The following is a 23,063-nucleotide window of genomic DNA, read 5'->3' on the forward strand; positions in this document are numbered from 1 at the left end:
CATTTGCAAGGCAAGAGTCAAGATGCAGGTCTTTTCACCTCTGGAATCTGTTCTTAGGCTTTTCAAATGAGTAGTGATAAAAATTTTGTGACTCTTTACTGCTCCATGTTCAATCAATGTTATTGAGCAAATTTTAGTGAACAGGTTCTGGTGCTAAGTGACATCCCTGGTGATGGTTCTAACAGGGGGACCAAGAACTATATGTGTAAAATGCAAAATCTAATAAATTTATCTCAAAGTGTTCCCTCTGGAAGAAATTAGAGGCACAGGTTGGCAATAGAAGCTGCAAAAAAATGAAGTAATTTGTTCTCTAGGACCACCTAACCAGGATGTTTTTACAAGTTCTGTAATTCACTTCTCAAATATTAAAAAACTGTGCAGACATATATCAGCATATTTTTATTCTGGATCATAGGGAAGAATCACAATTTCATTCTAAATTAAGGGAACATTCACAAACATAGCAACGGAGAGTACTTTGAAATGCTGCAAGATTTAAGCGTGTAAGCTGTATGAAAATGCATATTAAAACTCTGATGCCAAAAATACCTCCACAGAATGTCAGAACTCTCTTCAAAGAGAAAATATTATTAATGCTGTGACATGCTTTTCTGCCCCTTTGCTTTCATGCTCCTTTGCCCATCCTTCTCTTCCGCTACCACAGGCTTTGAAATGGCTTTTCTGTTTCCTTTTTTAACCCCTTCACCTGCTCTTCTTTTAAACCCTGATTACCCTGCCCTCATTTTTCCTCTCAGTTCTTTCTACACAAAATACAAACATGAACCATAGCCTTCTAGTATGAAGCACTTCATCTCATTCCACGTATTATCAGGTTTCCAAATGCTTGGGTATTTTGCATTAAAAATGGTCATTAGATAATGCACTAAAAAAAAAAAAGAAAGAAAAGGGGGGGTTGGAGCAGAAGCCGGAAAGCAGCGCTTCCAATGTCAACGTGGGTGCTTTCACAGCTGGCGAGTTCTTCTTGCTCTCGTAATGTTGCCCTACATTTCTTCTCGCCGTGCTGTGCCACCGTTACAGCAGGACGGCTGGCAAGCGCTCTCTCCTGCAACCTGCTCCAGCTCAGGTTTCACAACAGCCTGTCTGGAACCCACAGAAGACTAAATACAATGCCATCCAGTTTGTACATCTAGGTAAGGTGTCAGTGTGAGACAGCCATTGAGCCCCTTCCCTTAAGAAATATGTAGTCAATTAGTACAATTTTGGTGACGTAGGAGGATTGCTGGTGAAATTCTAAAGCCTGTGGCTCATCAAGCACAGGAGGCGATAATGAAGACTTGGAAGGTTCCACTTTTTTGTTTATTTAACTGTGGCCAGACAGTAACATGGGTTTGTACCAGTTTACTACATTTACTTCTCAGCTATACCGAGTAAAATACATTCCTTTAAACTAATCACTGGCAGTCTCTTGGGCCAACAGTGCTGGAATTCAGTTTGGCCACAGCCCTTTTATGAATCTGAATCAGGCAAGTATTCAACAATGTAGGTGAACTAGGGAATGAAACATGATATTTTTCCCTTCTTGTCAGCTCTACTAATCTTATTTACTTATAACATGGCAATTACTATATTTCTCCAGTTAAATATCCACCTCATCCACTGCCATTTTTTTCAGCACCAAGTGCCTCAGAAAAATGTAAGGAAAATCTCCATAGTAGAGTAAAACAGATCAGAGAAAAAATTTTCATCACTCTTTCCATTTAAAGTTGTCCTGAAACACAAGTGTTGATATCGATTATACTGCATCCTACTTAGAATAACTGTAGACATTCTTGTTATCCGACCAAAAAATGTCCAAACATTTTTAAAACTACTACAGATTTCTGGGTTCAATGATATCTTGTAGAAGAAATCTGAAGAATTCAAATATAAATTATGTGTGGCTTTGCTGTTAACTGCTATATCTAATTATCTTTTTAAGGGCCAGTATGTCCATAGTATTTTTCAGCATACTCATCACTTCTTTAAAAGAAGCAATCCTAATAGATATTATCTCTTCATGAAGCTGCATATCAATGTTTATCAAACTTCCATATCCTTCCATTTTTTCTGCACCATCCCTTTTGAGACAGAACATTAATGGCATTAATACATTAACTCTGATACAGTTTCCTGTAGAGCAGCAAGGCACAATCAGTTCTAGGAGGCCAGGATTAAAATATTCATTTTCTGTGTTGGTAGAATTTTTTGTCTTTTAGCATTGATTCTTTGTAGATATTCAGCATTGACTCTGTCGAAACTGAAACAGCACGTAAGTGAGGCAGCAAGACACAAGTTCAACTGACTTTATGGTCAGAAAAAAAAAAAAGAAAAAAGCCAATCTAACCCCTTTCCTTGTACAGTGTGAGCCAACAATATTGCCCATGGACTTTTCCATCTAACCCACATCACGTTAATGAATTCATTAGAGCCTATGTCCTTGTAGCAAAACATCCAGTCTTTAGCTATAAACTCCCAGATGATGATGAGTCAATTGATGGATGGCTATACTCCTATCTTATATTCGGTTTGAACTTAGACCACATCAAATTGCAGAGCTTTTATGTTGTAACACTTTTCCCTGGTAATTTAAGAAGCCGTGTAATTACTGTTCTTCACCTTTAACTTCATTTTAATGCAGTTTTTTTTCTGGGAGTTAGATATACCAGTCACTACAACCAGCCTAATTAGAATCAGAGAAATGGGGGAGAAGAGAAGCAGGAAGCTCTAGGAAGACTCAGCTACAGTAGGTTACTCAGGGCCTTGAGAAGTTTGGTCTTGATTATCTCCAGAGATGAATACTCCCCAACCTCTCTGAGAACCTATACCAGTGTTTGACCATGTTCACAGTAGAAAAAAAGGTTTTTCGGGTGTTAAATGAAATTTCCTGGTTTTCAGTTTGTGCTTCTCTTCCTTTCATTGGGCACCACCAAGAAGAATCTGCCTCCATCCTCTTTACTCTCTCCCATCACACATGGATACATACACATGAATAATGTCCCCCTTGGTCTCTTCCATCTCAATGCTAAACAATCATCAGCCACTGCTTGTATCATAAAGACTCCAATCCTTTTCGGCATCTTTGTGGCCCTTCACTGGTCTTTCTTCAGTACAGCTTTGTCTCTCTTGTACTGGGGAGCCCAAACCTGGACACAATGCTCCAGGTTTGCTCTCACCAGGGCTAAGTAGAAAGGAAGGATCATCTCTATTGGCCCAGGGTGCTGCTGTCTCATATTTCATTTGGTGTTCTCCACAATACCCAGTACCTTTACTGAAAAGCTGCTTTCTAGTGAAACACCCCTCAGCCTGTTTGGGTGGGTTCTTGGGCTTTCTTTCTCCCCAAGAGCAGGACTTGTTATTTCCCCTTTGCTCGGTTTCAGGAGATTCCTGTTGGCCCAGATCTCCAGTCTCTTGACATCCCACTGAAGAGCAGTACAGTCAACTGGTGTATCAACCCTTCCTTCTCTTTGAGGATCATCTGCAAACTTGCTGAGGGTGTGCTCTGTCCCATCATCCTGGTCACTAATGAAGATGTTAAACCCAACTGGTCCTAGCCTGAACCCCTGAGGTATAGCACTAGTGGCTGGCTTCCACAATCCTTTGAGCCTGGCACTTCATTCAGTTTTCAGTCCACCTCACTGAACACTTGCCTAGTCACTACTTCAGTAGTTTCACTGTGAAGACATTATGGGAGACAGTGTTGAAATCTTTGCTTAAGTCAAGAAAAATAACTCTCTCCACCTACCAGCCCAGCCATCTCACTGAAGAAAGGTATCAGGTGGGTCAGGCAGGATTTCCCCTTCAGAAATCAATGATGACTGCTTCTAATCACCTTCTTGCTCTTCACATGTTTTGAAATGGTTCCCAGGAGGATTTGCTGCAGCACCTTCCTTCAACTGACGTGAAGGTGACCAGGCAGTATATCCATAGGTTCTCCTTCTCACCTCTCTTGAACACAACTGTGACATTTCCTTTCTCACTCTCCTCAGGAACCTCTCCCATTCAACATCACCTTCAAAAGGTAATTGAGAGTGGCCTCACAGTGACATTGGGCAGCTCTCTTAGTCCTCAGGGATGCACCTCCTCAGGTCACATGAACCTGTGTTCAATTGATGTAGGCATCTCTAGGGGTCTGGGATTTCTGAAAGCAAGTTTTACCAATAAAGACTGAGGTGAAGAAGGCATTGAATATCTCAGCCTTCTCAATCTCTTTTATCACCTGAAAAAGGGAATTTATTGTCTTCAGGCATCAGCCAGATCTGCAGACTTGGTCTGTAAATACATGCCAGGGACCAAGTGCTTCAGCGTCTGATCAGTCAGATCTCTATCAAGCCATGTTCTTACTTCATGCCACTGCAGCTGCAGAACAGCTTCATGCTCTGAAGAACGAGAGGAACCAATTCCAAAATGGGGCAATACCACAAAATCTGGCTGTGCTGTGCTTACAAAATGATTGCCCCTTTACAATGCCATGCCTATGCTCTCAGGGCAGGGAGCTCCTTCAGCTTTGTCTATATACAAATATGCATGCTGCTTGGCAAGTAATCATAAATTCTGTGTTCTCTAGAGTAATCTGAGATGCTCTCTCCCCCTTGCCAAACAGCTAGTAGCTTTCCCTCCTCACATCGAGGTAGTATTTTCACATTGTCACTGAGTGTTAAATCTTACTTGTATTTGCTTAAATTAAATATATTTAAGGTTAACCTTTTTTTTTTTAAGTGGCTTATTTAATTTATTTGAACAGATTTGTTTTATTTTGGGTCACTAAAACCTAATTAAGTTTCTGTTATCTCCAGAGTGCAATCTCCCATGAGTTCTTTCTGTTAATAGTCCTGCTTCATGCCTCTCTCTGCTTGAGTGTTACTTGTAACAGTAGGAAAGGGGAAATTTCAAATGAAACTGCTTGGGAAGAGATGGTCTTTTTTTTTTTTTTTTTCTTAAAGAAGGAATACATCCTTTGATAGTATAAAGATGTAAATGAAGGAGAAAAATATGTTTGATTAAATATTAAAAATTATTTTTAACATAATTAAAATCCAGTTACATGTATTTTAAATGAGTTTTTCCTGATTTTTTTGAACACTTCCCTTTACAAAATTGTTTTGATTCAACTTATTCTATAAAGTTATTCTCAAGTACTGCACACAGCAAACAGAGCTCACTTTCCAGAATTTTGTACTTGAAAGCCAGAAAGGAGCTCTTGGTTTGCCTTTCAATATTTTGAGCTACAAAAGAAATAGATACAAAAATAAAACCATCTATGGGATTTCTTAAGTCTTCTAAACCTTTCAGCTCATCACACTGAGGACAAATCCAGATGCAGCCACACAGAACAGACGATTTCAGTTCACTCAAAATCAAAAGAAAGAAGATTCAAAAACATCAACATCAGTCACCAGCGTCAATCAGGCCAGCACATCTCGACTAGAAGGACTGCAGTCAGAGAACCACCGCTTGAGAATGAAAATTACAGAGGTATTGTTTATTGTATACACTGCCTAGGCATTTCTTTCTTGTTGCAATTCTGTAATCTGCTTAAATGTTGACCACATTTTAGAGGAAAAAAATAGCTTTCCCCATAGAAAAATTTTATAATAGGAAACAGGTTATTTATATGAATAGCTAATTAATACAGTAAATACTTAGCAGGTGCGATAAAATGAAAATGTGCCTTAGCAAATTTAAATGAAACTTCCCTTATTTATTTGTAACAGCCAAATTACCCTGTTGCTTCACATGGACATGCTGAGCACCATAGAGCAATAGCTCTAGAAGTGCAACCTTTACATGCAAGGTAACAGAGACCCACAGCCCCAGGGGCACTTAAGAGCTCTCTTTGTTCCTGTTCATGGCTGAGTTCAGAGACTGTTGCTGTTATTTCTTAACCTCTCTGAGAGTTCACTCAAAAACTTGCTAGACAGATTTTTATATCTGCTATGAAATAGAATTACGTATTTTCTTGAGGTAGAAAAGACCTTTACAATCATGTAAGCTGACCCTTTTGGCACAAAGGCTGTGAAGTTTCTTCAGTCTCCACCAAGAGGAAGTCTAAGTGCATGGAGACCATAAATTCCATTAGAGCTATATCATCTATATTTTTAGTTATGTCCATCCTTGCTCAGGAGACCTCAAACCATGACAAATCACCCTTGAAGACTGCCCATTTTGTGAGACAAGATAACCATAACTGATCTATCTCTTACAAAAAAAATAACCTCTCCTTGCCTAGACTGTGAAGTAGTCATATGCCTTGAGGAAAAGCTATTGCAACCATTACTTCTTCATCCAGATCTCAACTAATGACAATTGCCTAGTTAATCAAAAGGTGTTTACTCAAACTACTAAAGATTCCAAAACCAAAAGTTATCTCTGCTTTGCTAAAGAAATTTAGTTCAACTTTGCCAGGTCCCTTTTACGTGACAGCATTGCAGTTTTTAATGAAGGCTCAGCTGGCTACTGGCTATCTCAGTTTTTTATCCTACTGCAGTTTTTTCTACTAAGCCTCCAAAATCACAAGATCTCAGCCTGTGCCTCACAAGGCTCATGACAGTGGTAACAGGTAAGGCTGGTCTGGGCAACTGAGCCATGTTAGTGCACACAGGGCCTGGCTGCTCTTTATAGTTTTTGCTTAAATAGATTAAATACCCAGAACCACTAGGTCCAAATAAGAGTTTCATTGTCAAAGTGATTTAGAGCATGCCCTGCCATGGCTAGCAACTACATGGAGTCCTGTGTCCAGCTCCAGAGCACTCAGTACAGGACAGACATGGACCTGTTGGAGGGGGGCCAGAGGAGGCCACAAAAATGTCTCTGCTCATTGCAGGGGGGCTTGGACTAGATGACCTTTGAAGGTCCCTTCCAACCCAAACTATGCTATGATTCTATGAACTACATCTCCGGCTTATCTACCTTGAGTTGCTATGTCTCCGTTTTATAAGGAAACAATGCAAAGCAAAATTCAGCACTTTTAAAATTCAGTTATGCCAGTAGTGAGTGGGACATACTCTGGACACAGCATTCTGGACAACTGTTCACAGAGACCATTCCAGATCACCATTAAGATGCTTATATTTGCATATTTTGTACTGAGGCTGTAGCTAATTGAATACAAGTTAGCCTCTGGGGAGAGCATCCTCTGTTCAGCTCTGTGCAAAAACCAGTGGTGCACCAACCCAGCATTCATGCTGTGGCTGTTCCAGTCAGAAAACATCTGTGCTTTTCTCCATCTCATGCTAGTCTTAAAGGACGCTTCTCAGGAGACAGGACTGGGATTTTTGTTTCTTCCCCCTCTTAGAAAGTTATGGTTGCAATAGCAGTTTACTACTAGCTATCAGATTGCACAGTTTAAGACACAAGAGATAATAACCATGGAGGTAATTTTCAAATCATGCAAGTATGGAGTGTTCTCATCCCCAAAACTAAAAACTGTGAGTTGAACTTTCTTTGAAATTTCACAAACACAGAGGTACAAACAAAAGGTCTAACAGGAATCTGTCTCTCTAAGAAAGGTAAAAGGAGAAAAAATAATCTTTAGGGAAACAAAACATTCCTGGTGGAGTTGACCACAGTAAGTCACATGGCTGGACATGCCCCTGATGCCAAAGTTCCCTTATATTCTCGTATATGATCGATAACTTGATTGATTCAAGAAAGCGATTATAGCTATGTATGCCACAATTGTATGCATAAATAATAAACAGTTGAGAGGTCTTCAGGAGGGCTTTCTAATGCCTGTCTCTTTCTCATTCAGCTGTACATCTGAATTGCTTAAACTACTAAAGCTTATTCTTCTTGTATGCCCTGTGCGCAGTATCACAGCTGAATGTGGTTTGTAACTTGTAGCATGATTTTTAGAGGCATTGTTGTAGTGCTATAGGAAAACTGTATTTGTCACAGAGTGGCAATTGCTTTACCACCTGCCTTCTAGTCTAATTAAAGCCATGCAGTTACTGCAGATAACCTGAAGCAATGACTCTTGAATTTTTAGAGATTCATACTCTTTCCGTTTTGCAGCTGGACAAAGACTTGGAGGAAGTCACAATGCAGCTTCAGGACACTCCTGAGAAAACAACATACATTAAGCAGAACCACTATCAGGATCTTAATGACATTCTTAGTATACGGAACTTTACAGACAGCAAAGGTGAGAGTTAGTAAAATCCATTAGTAGCTTAACCCACCGAGATTTTGAACAGCAATCATGTCACTGAATTGATTCCAGAGCACTTGGACCTGGGTAAGATAGAGCTTTAAATATTTTGGTTGCATTACAGAAAGCATGCAGATTCATATAATAAGCTGCATGGTACCCACTTAGTAATTATTTCTCTGTACCTATGTTTTCTATTGTATGCCCTCTCTTTATAATACACATAGTAAAGTGGGAAACTTTTAAAAGCATGCATGTGTTCAGAAGTCAAGTTTTCTGTGCTATATGGAGGAAGGAAAGTCACAGAATATTTCAGATCTTGTGAGAGTTAATCGAGCCAGCCTTCAGCAGGAGGAAGCCCAGTTTAATATGTTCTCTTCTGAGCAGGATGTTAAAATCCTGCTTTTTGGACACTGCTATCAAGCACGTAGAAGAGAAGCATGTAAATATTTCAGTGCTGATTTGGACTCTAAATATAGAATTGAAGGCACTCATGTATGAAAACTCTTCCCTAGGAACTGATAAAAAAGGATTTCATGACGACTGTAATATTCCTAAGTTGTTTCTACTGTGTCTCTTGCATCTCTCCCCAAAGAAATGCATGTGAAACAATTGCTTCCATTAAATCTATTTCACTTTTGGGAAGCAATAAGATTTGGTGCATAGCGCAATAAAGTGGAAGCTAGGACACCTAGCTTCCATTTCTGACTCTAGAATTGATCTACTTTGTGACTTTTGGCAAATAACTTCGTATAGCTGAATACTACTATAATATATGAAAAACTAGTTGTCCCATGTTGGGAAGTTGTAGCCTTGCATATTTATTGCAATACTAGGCTCAGAATTCCTATTGATGTGGCAGCATAATCTTGGTTAAGTGGAACAGAAGCCATTTCTGCAAGTATAGTTGTTGAAGAATAATTTTAGAACAGCAAGAGCTCATACATGCTTTTAAAGTATATTGAAATTTTGGTTGGATAAGGTTACTTTTTCATATGCCTTTTGTTTTAGCCTGGGTATACACTTGGTTGTGTAACTTGTGGAGAGAAGAGAAAAAAAGAAAAAAAAAAAAAAAAAAAGAAGAGCTCCATAGAGTTCCCAGTGTCCTTTTTAAAATTAAAAAAAACAGAAGGGGGGAAAGGAGGAAAAGGAAAACGCAAATAGCTGCTGGAGGCGTGTGATTATTGGCCTGAGATCAGCAGCAAGAACTAACATCAGTGAGTGGGATGAGGCAGTTTTACCAAGTGTTTGAAAGGAACATATAGAATGTTCCACTCATGTCAGATGCTCCAGGAGAAATGATAAATCATGAATAATATTTCAAGCAGAAAAGATAACATTACATTGTGCCAAATGCCCATCTGAGTTTGGGTATGAGAAATAAAAATGATTCTCAAGAGATATGCTGGGTATAAATTTAGGATGGGATGCTTTCCACAGTAGGTTGCACTCCATTAACAGTAGGATGCTGGTAAAGAAATCAAGGAGAAAAATATAACCTTTCCACACTTACTTGTGGCTCTATCTACAAAAGACATCAATGCTTAACTGCTGCTTTAAGCAGGAGCATCCAAGATTGTATGTGTTCCTAATTTTCCCCCAGTACAATTCCCCAATGTCCACATTTCTGCTGGGGGGTACGTATTTAAAATCACCTGTAAGTACAGAGCCTTAATGTTCAGAGTAGCTCGGAACTATGTATTACCGGGATCTACAGGGTAGATATTCTTCAGCAGACTGAAGCTGCTGGGCACAGTTTTCTGAATGGACCTACCAAGCTCTACACAAAAGGCAGGGGGGGAGGCCATAACCTATTGAATAGGTTAGAGCATCCATTCACCTGGGAATGGAGAATACCTGGATCCCAATATGCAGCAGGTGTTTGAAGCTTGGTTCCAGACACAGTGGCACATGCCCCAGGCATGAGTATCCTGGAGTATTCTGATTCTGACCCTAATGGCACCAAATATTCCTGCTTCCAGGCTCTGAGCCACCATGTTCAACAACCCTTGCTAGCCTTTTTCTGTTCCTCCATTTCTGTTTCTTCTTCCTCTTGTTTTCTCTATTTCCACATTTCCCTGTCCCCTAGCTGCATGTCTGAATCTCCTTTCTATTTCTCTCACCGTGTTCATTCCCAATAGTCAGCCTATGTGCTTAATTTAAATTTGCCATCCCAATCAAAATAACAAGGTTTTGGAGAATTCATGCTGCTGAGTCACTGCTGCTTCCGTGCAGATGCAAACAGACATCACTTAAATGGTATTTTAAAAAATTCTGGCCCTCACGGCTGCAGGAAAGCTAACCCTGACTGACATAACTATGCTTTCTGTAGCTATGTATTTCATCTGTAAATGAAAGTACAGAACCTTGAAATTATCTGTCCCCGATGGTACTTGAGTGAAGCTTCTGGATTGTAAATAATTTATTAGCATGACCTAGAAGTGACTATGTCTCTCACCTCCACCGTGCAACTGGGGAAGCCAGTCTAATGTTGTTTTTAAGGTGATGACAAGGTTTTTGCCTACCTTGGACCTTGTAAAAAATGTGAACTGAGAGAGAAGGAGTAGGACAGTAAAGAGGAATGCTAAAAATAGCATGACTTGGAGTGAAAAATCATAGCAGATCATTTGCCACATTTCCATTGTGGACATGGCTGAATCCTGTGTCAATCCTCTTTATAAAATATTATACGTTGCTGTTCTGAAGGAGTTCACATAGAGAATGCAAGGTAATATATCCCCATTGCTATTGAGTACACAAACTCAGGGCACTGCACTTCAAAGAACAGATAATAACACAGGACTTATGCAATGCATCTCAAACAAGTCCTAATCAAACTTTGATGTCATAGCACACTTCAGTAGTTTTCTGATCTGTAAAAACTGTCTCATGTTAAAATTCCTAACTCTTATAGCCAAATGCCAAAGGAGGTTATTTGGTTCTTCTCTTCCTTCCCCTCTACTGTCATTTATGCCAAGTACAGATTTAGGACACAAAAGTTAAATTACTTTAGCCGAAATAGATAGACACAACTGTGCACTCCTGTAACTGCCTGACTTCAGGCTAAGTTTCATAACTTTGGGATCCCTGGTTAGTTATTAACAGCAGCAGCTCCTGTTGTACTCCTTCTTTACAGCACATTTCAATTCAGTACGTCTCATTTAAAGAGAGATGTTATCTGAGACACTCATCTCTTGTTCAGAAATGTGTAATGTTCCTGAGACATCTACAGCAATTGGCTATGTAAGAAAAGCAATCAGGAAATGTGGTTTGTAGTTTATGGCTTGATTGATTTTTTTCTTTTAATGCATTTTTGCCTGTGTTGCTAGACAGCTTTGTGTGGTCAAGTAGTTCCCAATGTGCTTTATAGACCATGGCTCTAGAAATGGCTTCTCCAGTTGAATTTAAAAGGGCATCCCCTTAACTTCGTTTGATACATTCCTGGGGTGATTTTGAGTCACTGTGTCTGCTTAGCGACCTCGGCTCTGTGCACAGCACCACATTTGCTTCTCCCCCAGCTTGCTGTTTGTGGGATCCGCTCACCTTGCTGGAGCTGCAGGGCCGCATTTCAGCTGGGGTTTAAGGCAGGGACGGGCTGTGGGTGAGACCCACGCTCGGCTCCTGGCAGCGCCGTTCAGCAAAGGGGGCCAAGCTTGGAGACAGGGCTGAGTTTTCCAGGCTGACATTTGGAAAAAGGAGGACAAATGCTTGCAGCTGTGATGCTGTGTAAAGAGGAAGGTTGTGTCGCACAGCTCCAGGGAAGAAACACCCTGGCACGGGCACAAAACCAGAGCTTCCCAAAAGGGCTCCCTTCACCCATGCAGCCGATGTGCCAGAAACAGGAGAGACTTCATGAAGGTAGAAGTTATTTCAACCATGCAAGTTCCTGCAGAGATAAAAGTTACTGAGGAGAAGAATACAGAGAGAAGATACTATGTGGTATGGGGGGGCTGGCTAATTTTGCTGTACTTGGAATCTTACAATCTTACTCTGTTTGATTTCTATTTGATATTTTATTACATGAAATTATTTCTACATGAATGATTCATAGATCGCAAGAGCTTCATATAAAGTCAAGCTCAGAAGAAATCTTGCAGGAGAATCTCCATTTATTCCTACCTTTGCCGGTACATTTCTGAATAGCACATTAGGAAAATGAATGAATGGCAGCCATACTATGGAAAGTACATAAGAAGCAAGAGACAGCCTTACAACAGTCCCCACTTATGGACAAACCCTTTTTGCGAGTTCTCTCTCTGTGCAGGTGCTCTTGCTTGCGCAGAAAGCCTTTTCTGTTCTGAGCCAGAAAACAGTCTTTGTTCATTGCTGTAAATGGACCGGGAACATTCATTTACATGTCAGATATGCCTACATGCTGTCAGTTGTCACCCCACTCCAATGTTTCCTAGTGTTAGTTTTTCTGCGTGTAAAAGCAGCTCAAAGGAAAACAGATTTCAGCATGTTGTTTGTAAATGCGAAGCAGAACAGTGTTCCTTTGTGACAGAGGGAGGAAATATTACTTCTATGAAGTTGACGCGATTCAAGCACTAAACTTGAGATTGAAACCACAGATTCAAAGGATAGGCTTTCAGAAATAGGTGTGCAAGACTTTAAACGAATTCTTTTTAAAGGAAGGGTATAGTTCTTTATATCCTTTGCATATAGAGATATGTATACTAGTTTCTATGAAGTCCAGCAAATGGATTCCAATCCTGAAATTGGAGATTGTTTCTATTTCAACAGGGAGACCAAACTACCAGAGGTTCAGTGCCTGCCCTTCCTTGCACAGAAACAAATCTGTAGTAAAAGGAGTTTCTTCTGATTTAAAGTAGTATAAATCAAAGGAGAATCTTGCTGGCTTTTCTTTTTTAAAAAAAAATCTTCCTTTCAAAACTATCAGAAGTCATGTTTTAGACTGCCTAGTGCTGTGAGCTAAGTTCAGAAGAACTTTTTCTGATATACCCAGCAGGCAACGTGATCATTTTAATTTTTTCTTTCGTTTTACTTTCTTTTCATCCTGTTCACATAAAAAGCAGAAACTAGCTAGTGTTGTTTCATGGTCCAAACCACAGAAGTGTGAAAAATTACAGTAGATTTTTAAAAATACGCCTTTAGCTAGCTTTACAGTTTCCAGAATTCTTTAGTAAATCAGCAAGGTTCTCTCTGCCAGCTCTATTAAGTCATTATTAAACCACACTTGCTTCTTTGCGGAGCATAAAATACGCTTTCTAGTAAAGAGAAAACAACAGTGGAATTGAAAGATATGAGATGAACAGTGGGTTCTGCCATCAAGTTGTAAGCCATCGGAGGAATATTGCCACTTAATCATAATGATGAAGATGTTCAATAAAGCTGCAGTGTACAAGCGTCAACGAAACAAACTTCTAGTTAAAGAAACACAGTTTCGAAAAATCTTGGAAGAAACCGCAGCAGTGGCAGTCACCTGGTGCTTTCGACCTGCAGCTGAACAGGAGTTATTAAAATGCATGATGCGTTTAAGCCAGCCCAGGAAATTTTGGCAGCGCCGGGTTGCAGAGTGATCATACACAGGGCAGAGCGAGAGGAGAGCAGCTGGGAGCAGCCGCCCCCTCGCTCGGCCCCTCCGCATCTGCCAGCTCCGAGCTTTGTAAATTGGAACTCATTTCTCTGCTGCAGGTAGGGAAAGGTCCTGGGCTGAAGCCTTCTGGCTCTCACCAACCACTGGGCAGCGGGATTTTGTTTTCTAATGAAGCCATTAGTGAGCACCGCGCGAGGCCCTTGAGACCTATTTGTCTTTTTTTCCCCGGCGGTTTTCTGAACGGAAAGTGTTCAGGCGTCACTTAGCCAGACTTCTGAGTTCCGGTTTGAGGTCTGCGAAGGTGAAAATTACTTACAAAGTACTTCTGGCTAATGTAAATTCAATTTTGAAGGTAGTGAGATCATCCCGGTGCAACTTATTAAGGCTGAATGAGAATGAAGGGCATTTTTCAAGTGGTATAGTTAATGGACAGAGGAAGAAAAGATGGGGAAGTACTTAAAGCAGCGCTACACTTTCCAGGGGAAACTGGGAACTCAAATGTTTACCGTTACTCTTAATTTATTTTATTTCAGTTGTTCACATATATAAAATCAGTTTCCTCCACCCTTCAGTTTTTTAAGTGCATATGGTGATAGTGTTTTTAAGCTCCAGCTCCTGGAAGCGTATGACTAAGTGAGAATCTTGCTCTTCATTATTTAAATGAAAGGTAAATGAAAAAAATATATATATTCTAGTTTCCATAGCTGCAGAATAAAACCCCAACAACTCCTCTCCCAAAAAGCTTAACAAATAAGAATTACCCAACATTTTGCATCTTGAAAGAAGCAATGGAAAAAGAAAAATCTCAAAATTGTGGCAGTTTTAGGTGGATTTTGCCTGTATTTTTTTAACCTAGTACATTAAAACTTGTATATGGTAACCTTGTACACAGAAATATATGCAGTGTGTTAAGGGAGAGTCATCTGCAAGTGTGATAGAGAAGGGTCTATTAAGAATAACACACAGTGAGATATGGGCAGTCAGTGTTGAGGGGTGAGTAGGCAGAGAATACATAATTTCTGTCTACTTTAAACTAAATCCCCCACCTTTTTGACAGGGACCACCTCCTTCTCTCTCTCTCTCTCTCACAACACAACTGAAAGCACAAGAAACCCCTTAAGGGGCATATAACACAGATTAATATACTAAATCACATACTCCAAAGCCCAACAGTTGCATATTCCAGTCATTTGATGAAGAATTGTAATCCTCAGTGGCTTTGTAAAAGGTTATTTTCGCCAAAGGAGTTGGGACCTTAAAATAGTTAAATAATACACCTTTTCCATCCCTAATTACAAGGATTACTCAAATTTTAATTTTGGTCTCTATCATAAAGTCAGCAGTTTTCATTGTCAGCTCAGATCAGCTCAGGACTGAATGCTGGTTTTAATCATGGGAGTAAAAAGTGTTCTTTTCTATGTGTCTGTTTATAGACGTCACAAGGCTTTTATGCAAATGTCAAGCTCAATATACATAGAAATGCAATATATGGAAAAGAAAAACTGAACTCTTGTGACAGCAAATGCCACACCAGCAAACTTCAGGCTGCCCAGAGATTATAGACTTCATTGCTTATTTTAGCCACTGTCAGATTTGAGTATTTGCTGCCCTCCCTTCACATCTAAACCACCAGTGAATCCTGTCAGATCTTCCTTTTAAGCATTCTTCTTGCAACTGAATTCCTTAACTCTCTTTTACTGACATTTTCTTGCCCCAACAGAAGCAGCTTCATGTGTTCTGATTGCCCCCTTTCTCACCCAGACCTTTGTGTACCGTGCAACATAAGTGAAAAAATCTTCTTTCCTCCTCTTCTGAGCTGTAGAGATCCCCATGCCTGCACCTTTTTGCATCCTGACCTATTCACTTCTTCCCAAGTTGCTTGTTAGGTTTTTCACAGCAGAAAGTGAATGCTACAAAGTAATGCCGGGGCTGACCACGCTGGGTCAATTATGCGTGTTGGAGTTTGCCCTCAAAACATTCCTGTTTCTGCTTTCACCTTCTTTCGTCACTCCTGTTTCTGCTGCCCACCAGTATCCTTACTGCGCTCATTGATAACGTAGATATTCCTAGTGTGCTGGGACCTGAGCATTATTTGGGGCTTCTGAGCACTAGTAGAACAGAAAAGCATCTCAATCCTGCAATATGCACTGGGATTTTCATGCTATTTTCATTTTCTCTTCAATATTTTCCTGCTTTTCTCCCTCATACCCATTTTTACATTCAAATCCTCCAGTGTTCTTTTCCAGTTTTTACCTTCAAGTCCCGTTCCACGCTGCCTTAATGCCTGCAGCAATCACTGTTCCTCTGTGTGTGTGGCAAACAACTGCCGGTGATGGATTTGGAGCGGCTCTGTAATTATTTATGAAAACTGTGCGCTGTCCTCATTACTCGGATGTTTTCCATGTGATTTTATTTGGCTTAACACAGCAGGGAGACTTTGGAAAAGCAGGCAGGAACAGAAAGGATCCCCGGCGAAGACAGCCTTCTTAAAATGGCTGTGTTTGTCTGCATTTCTCAGGGGGACCGATGCAACCAGCTTCAGCACAGCTTGCCAGGGACTCCCAGGACTCCTGGGGGAAACAAGTGAAGCTACCTACGGGGAAAATTACCATCTTCTACGTTATCACTATCCAAAAAAAGAAAACTGCAGGAGAAAGCTTAATGAAATCATTAGCTGTCCTTCCTGCAGACAGCCTATGGACCCGCGCGACTGATATGAATCATATTTCTGTGCTAAATGATAGAAAATAGTTAAATGATGGCACTTAATTGCTTGTGTGATTGCAAGAGTACCAAGGTTTTATTCATCAATGAGATTATAGTTTTTTCTAGGAAAAGGCTTAAATAAGAGGTTTTATTCATATGAAAAGGTGACAATTTTTGAGTGCAAGGTAACATGATGATGCAGTTACGTTAATTTTTTCAGAGCATAAGGCAAGAGGGTATGATAGGGCTACACAGAGGTGGGAAACAAGGTTTGGTTTGTGTAAGTTTTTTTAAAGGTGGGGCAGAAGCAAAGGAAGGACAAAAGAGGTTTTGTCCCTTTTCTGTTTCTTCATGGCAGTTCCTCTGAAGGAGCACATCACCGAAGCGTAAGAGTACCAAGGACTCACAGGGAAACCTGAGACTGTATTGGAATATGGGCAGAAAGGCTTTACTTTGTGGCATTAAGAACATCTGGGAAATTTTAAAATGAAACATTGTAAAAATGGTCACTTGGTCACAGTAAAGTAAAATTGAATGTGTTATCCATCTAGATGGTGAGAAAGCCATTTTGAAAAATCATCTTGATCAAAATCCACCAGCACAATGGGGCTCATCAGACCCTTCCAGAACAAGCAAAGATCCTATAGAAGACATCAACTCACCAGAACAGTAAGTATACACCATTACATACTGGTAGAGAAGGAGGTACCCCTGCTCTCTTGAGTATGCATGTGATTGTGTGCATATGTTTTCTACTGTTTCATCCATAAATTCCACCCTGGACACCAGCTGCCTTGCTGGCAAAACATTAATTTAAATTATTACATTTCATCAAAACCCATATTTCTCTTTCATACATTTTTATGGAAGACCTTCACTGTAAACCCCTTCTGCCAACCCCAGCTACAGAGGGAGCCTGGACCATCAGCAACAGAAGATATGAAAGCCAACTCCTGAAGCACCATTAGGCAGCAACGTTGTACTGTGATGCCTCCCTGCCCCCAGCTCACTATCCCCACCAGATTTAGAGGAAATCAGGGGCAGTAGGTCCTACGGTGCCCCAAAGGCAAACTAACATATTTCTTTTATCTTGTCAGAAACAACATGATGTCTAAAGTTTCTGTAGAGAGTTACAGGACAAGCTGTGGCCAACCACCAATGTATGTTAAGGAGAGAAGAGGATGTACATATGTGCATACATGTGTTGTGGCTGTTGTCAACAGCCCAAGTCCTTCCACACACAAGCCAGAAGGGCTCATGGTGTACATCGCCATTTTGTTCTCTTTCGATCTTAAGCTAGCTGAGAAATAAAAACAGTCTTAGGGCTTTTCAGCGTTACCATAGCAGCTGGACCTGAGTTTTGGCATAGGAAAGCCTGCACCGAGTAGTTTCCCTTAGAAACAATGCTGCGGCTACAAGGAGAGGATGGCACAAAGCACTTGCTGGATTGATGGAGGGGAAAGAGTCTGATGGTATCAGCTTTTCTCTCCAGGAACCTATATAATAAATGCATGTACTGTCCTGTACCAGCTCAGCAGAGCCTGCTGTGGGCCAGAGCTCAGGGAAGCACCGTGCTTGTTTGTCCCTGGATCAGCCCTTTCCCCAAGGCAGCCAACTTACTCGGGCATCACTTCATCAGGATTTGAGCTAATAGCTGTCAGATTCCTGTTTTGTACACAGGCAACTTAAAAGCTTATTTAAAAACAGAATAAATTAAATAAATTACTAGACTGAGTCACATGTTCCATCAGTGACAACAAACCTGATTTCAGATAGCAATTACTGCCTTGTACTACCTGGGGCAGGAAAGCACGTGGATTTCTAACTCTGTCTTTGCACCCCAAAAAACCTCAACCCAAACCTGCACTGGAGCTGATCCACACACACATGCACACATATGCACCAAAAAAAGAGCCCCCAGTAGCTGAAGTATCTAGTTATTTCATAAAAGCAGGGCCCTTGCTGAGAAAGCTCTCGTGACTTTATGGGGTCAGCAGAGTGCTTTAATGCATAGCTATTAGAGGTCTGTCTTTTACCAGCACCATTTGTCAGAAATAATGTAGTGTGAATGCAGCCTCATCTGCACATGGCCACCTTACATTAAGAGAGATGCTAAGAAAAACACAGACACTCAGGCAATCCAGTTGTCCCAACATAGATTTAATAGAGAGGAAAAAAAAAAAAAAAAATAAAAACATTTGGTGGTGACAGACCCTCCCCTAGGCTAGCAGTAACTGTTGAGAAGACTGAGATTTCCTGAAGGTCTTAAAGAGCAAGTCAGTACAAATCTGAATAGTCACTGACATTTATGGAAAGTAATTAATGAAGTCCTGGTAGATCAAAACAGTGTCATTCAGCACTTGCACAGCTGTGACTGTGCCAGGTCCAAGAGTCAATGTCTGCCCTGAAGATGTGTTGGCAGTTTGGGTACCAGAGCCTCACCACTCCACCACAGGGGACCTGCCAGAGAGAAGTGTAGCCATCTTCAGGACTAGGGCTTTGTGATTCCCTCTGTTTGACCAAAGATTGCCTCTTGCCAAACTTTTTGCTCTTTAAGAATATTCTTCCTCAAGTATGTGCTTTTTTCAATTTGTTCGGCAGCACTTCTGGCCTTCCGTGGTCATTAAATATATCATTTTTGTGGGAAAAAAAAAAAAGTGTTACAAACAAGCTGTGGTTTGTGCCCTCTCTTTCTCACTTACTGTGTACACAGGGCATCTGATAAGAGAGGTAGTCACACACTCTGCTGAACCTATTTCTTATTCAAGAACACAGACCTCAAGGACATTAGTCTGAAAAAGGTTTCCTCCTTGCCACAAACTTATGAAAGGAGGACGTTAAGATAATAATGCAAAAATGTTAACTCTTTAATGGCAATAGCAAAAAGAAGCATCCCAGCTTCCTGTTATTGACAGCACTCAGGAGAGCTGACATCTTCCAGTATGAAAGTTCTTGTAGAATGCAGAAAAGAGTTCAGTTTGGATTTTTTTCCTTCTTTCTTCCCATTAGTGATACATTTGACTAACTGCAAGTATGATCCCCTATCCTACAGTTGTGTCCAAAGTGAAGGCACAGCAGAATGCACTCACTTCAGGCTCAATCATGCAAGAAGTTGTTTCACATTTGTTCATGGGGTGTTGTTTATATAAACATTTGGTTTGTGCTTGGCTCAGATTTAAAACCCCGCACCTAAGGAAAATACAGTCTATATGACTGTAAAGCAGCCTTAGAGCATGAATATAGATGATTCACATTCCCTTTGCCTCTTACTCCCTTTCCTGCTGGGCAGGACCTGGTAGGTTATCCATAATGCCATGTAAAATTTGCCATACCCAGTCAGACCATCAGACATGAGGAGCAAAAAGCGAGTGCTGGCTGCTTTCTCTCCTGTTCACACTGGCTACCCAGTGTAAATTAACACTTCCTACAGGAGACAAAGCAGTGCCAGTGCACAGGCTCAAGCCCTGAACTTTGATTTTCTGTGGTGCTTATCAGCGTACCTCCTAGCGCGGTGGCATCAGCTTGTGCTTTCCCAGGTAATGCTGAGGCACAGTCTGGTATTTGGAAACCCTGTTTGTGGGGAGCTTAGCTGCATGGATGAGAGCTGCACCATGCCAGTTCATCTCAGGTCCAGAAAGCAGCCCGAACCAGTTTAGAATAGATATAGTAGTTCATTTCCCAGTAGGCCAGGGTGTCTCCTCTTCTGTGGGTGTGTGACCTGCTGGAGAAGATCACAGAATCACAGAATTACAGAATAGTTGGGCTTGCAAAGGACCTCTGGAGATCATCTAGTCCAACCCACCTGCTAAAGCAGGTTCGCCTAGACCAGATAGCACAAGAATGTGTCCAGGCAGGTTTTGAATGTCTCCAGAGAAGGAGACTCCACAACCTCTCTGGGCAGCCTGTTCCAGTGCTCTGGCACCTTCAAAGTGAAGAAGTTTCTCCTCACATTCAGATGGAACCTCCTATGCTACAGTCTGTGTCCATTGTCCCTCATCCTGTCCTTGGGCACCACTGAAGAGTCTGGTCCCATCCTCTTGACATCCACCCTGGAGATATTTATAAGCATTGATAAGATCGGTGTACCTTAGCTGGACACGTTATTTCAGTACCAGCTCTATCAGTGCAGTGTGCTGAGATGTTAACCAGGATACTATTTGTATTCCAGCCTGATAGGGACCTGCTTACTTATCTAAAGATTGCATCAGTCAGCTTATCTGCATGATGGCTACACGAATATACTCAATAGGAGATCTTCCATGACCCTTAAAGACATTCTTCTGGGCACCTTCAGTCCTGCATGCTGTCCCATCTCATCAGTGACCTACATTCAGTGAATTAGTTTTTGGCACCGTTAAAGTTTATACTGTCCTCATTTTAACAGCAAGAACATGTAACAGTCTTCCAGATCTCTGAGTAGAGGTGATGACAGATTTCTGCAGGACCCCACTAAAACCTGTAATTTTTGCAGGATATTTCCTGTATGTGGTCATTTTTCTAACCTTCAAAGCAGCTAACTGCTGTGTAACCTTTATTAGAGAAACTAACTTGATATTTTTTTGAGGTAAAGCTCTGCTTTTAGCAACATTTAAAAGACAGTCAAATACCCTGCTGGAGCCAGTTATGCTGATTTTAGTAACCAAAAACTCTCATCAAAAAAAGTTGGTTATGACTGGATTATTGCATTATAGCCATATGCCTTGGCATTAGCATGCCTCCTTTACTGAGTTTCTTCACTAACAGTGGTTCATATTAGTCTGTCTATAATCCTACTCAAATCTGTCCTTAAAATAAGGTGGATTTAGAATGCTCAGTTTACTTGCTAGTACAACATCTTGCTTTACAGTACTCTCTTAGAACATCTCCAGTTTCCCAGCAGTTGCTAAAAATCAACATTAATGGGCTGGAGAATCAACTGAAAAGGTACCTGAATGTTTAGACGTGCTTTATATGCTCCCACAGCTCTTCAGATATTCAACTCTAGCAGGAGTTGTTCCAGTCCCCCCACTTAGCAATGGATCTCATCGCTGGTTTTGTATAGCAGAAAGAAATTATTTTTTCAAATGCCTCTGCCCTCTTTGTAGCATCATGCGTTCCCATATGCATTGTGTTCCTATGTGTATTGGCATTGGAAGTCGAGCTTTTACTTGATTTTATTTATCCCTAATAAATGGCATTTCTGTACAGAGCTGAGGATACGGCCCTATTCTAACACAATACTCTGATAAGTGGCTGCTCTGTGTGTGGCACCACCTTTCCTTTCCAACTCCTTCGGCAGTTGTAGAAAACCGCTAATACTAATATTAACCATTCCTTCCTCCAAATACTTGACGATATGCTTTGCCATATCTATATTGTATGGACAACTCAAAACAAATTATATGCCACCACCCTGAAAAGCATTGACAAAATGTGGCAGGGGTGTAGGAGGGAGAAAAGCACTGATATTGGAGGGGAAAAGAAAAACCACGCAGTAAGGCAAGGAACAAGATTTGCTTTTACTTAAGGAGAAAATAGCAGTTTTGTTTGGATTTTGTTACTTTGTTTTGTTTTTCCCCTAAGAGTTTTGCATAAACGGTTAAGTGTGTGCAAGTCTCCAGGCTACGGTCCTCTGCCCCAGTTCCAGAAACCAAGTTTTCAAGTGAAAGTAAACTTGAAGTACAGTTAAAGCAAAATTTGCCACCCACTGCAGCCACTCTTGGCATAGCCAAATAAACATGCTTTGTCCATGGTATGGCTAACACTTAAATGGGTGAAAAAGAAATCCCATTCACCTGATTATGCAACTGGATTCCCTTGGAATAGCATCAGAAAGCTCTTTAATGAGAAGTCTGTAACAGTTGAACAGAGTAAGCATTTCCACTGGTGGGAAAATAAGCGTGGGGAATTCTGCGTTTGACCCTGCAAGGAGAGACAGAATGACAATCCACAGCCTGGGGCTCATAAGGATTCAGCGCATGGAAGCAGCGAGCCATGCCACCTCTGCACTGCTTGGGAACAAGGCATGATTTCATTGATGCCACCAGAAAGAGTTGGGCACAGTAGCAAAATAACAATGAATGGATTTTGTCTAATCCCAGGGATGCATTGCCAGCACTACAACGCTCGACACTGTGGATTTATATCGCATCAAACTTTTAAAAGGAGTTTGTGGGGGGGTAGAAAAGATGAGAAAGGTCTTCCTGGCTAGACAGCCTACAACTGTCTTCACCTCATCTCTGTATAAACAAGCCTTAGTTTGTAGTGAAGAAACTAAAGAGAAGCAACATTACATTTCTATTTGAATTTGAAAGCTATACCGCTTGGTCCCTGAGCGGTGCAATGGATGCCTTGGCAGCTGTCTCCACTTCCTAACACAAAGCAAAAAAAGAAATGAAATGTCGTTTGAATCAGAAAGGCCATACAAAGACAAGCTTTCAAACACACACTTCTTACAAGGGCCTGTCTATATCCAGTCATTATATCAGATAACAGGGAAATATAAATTTAAAACTCCATTGTACTGATACAATGCTTTGTATGGCCATTTTTCTTCTGGAATAAAAAAGCCAGTCTTCAGTTCAGCTGTGTCAATTTGACATCTGTCTTCTCTTTAAAAAGTTCCTCCCTGTTTCGAGAGTGAATGTCTCCAAATGAAGAAGCAATCCTGGTATG

At 40.8% G+C, this 23,063-nt stretch overlaps 1 protein-coding gene across 1 annotated transcript in view; it reads left to right on the forward strand.

Annotated features, from left to right (window-relative positions):
* Window positions 1-23,063, forward strand: part of GABBR2 (gamma-aminobutyric acid type B receptor subunit 2) — a 495,928-nt gene that overhangs the window by 471,438 nt on the left and 1,427 nt on the right. Inside the window, exons 16-18 of the mRNA XM_065629246.1 lie at window positions 5,290-5,472; window positions 8,011-8,140; window positions 16,961-17,078. Coding sequence (XP_065485318.1) covers window positions 5,290-5,472; window positions 8,011-8,140; window positions 16,961-17,078 — 431 coding nt within the window. The remainder of the gene's footprint in view (window positions 1-5,289; window positions 5,473-8,010; window positions 8,141-16,960; window positions 17,079-23,063) is intronic.

This window comes from Caloenas nicobarica, chromosome 2 (genome assembly GCF_036013445.1).
Source record: "Caloenas nicobarica isolate bCalNic1 chromosome 2, bCalNic1.hap1, whole genome shotgun sequence".
Lineage (NCBI taxonomy): Eukaryota > Metazoa > Chordata > Aves > Columbiformes > Columbidae > Caloenas > Caloenas nicobarica.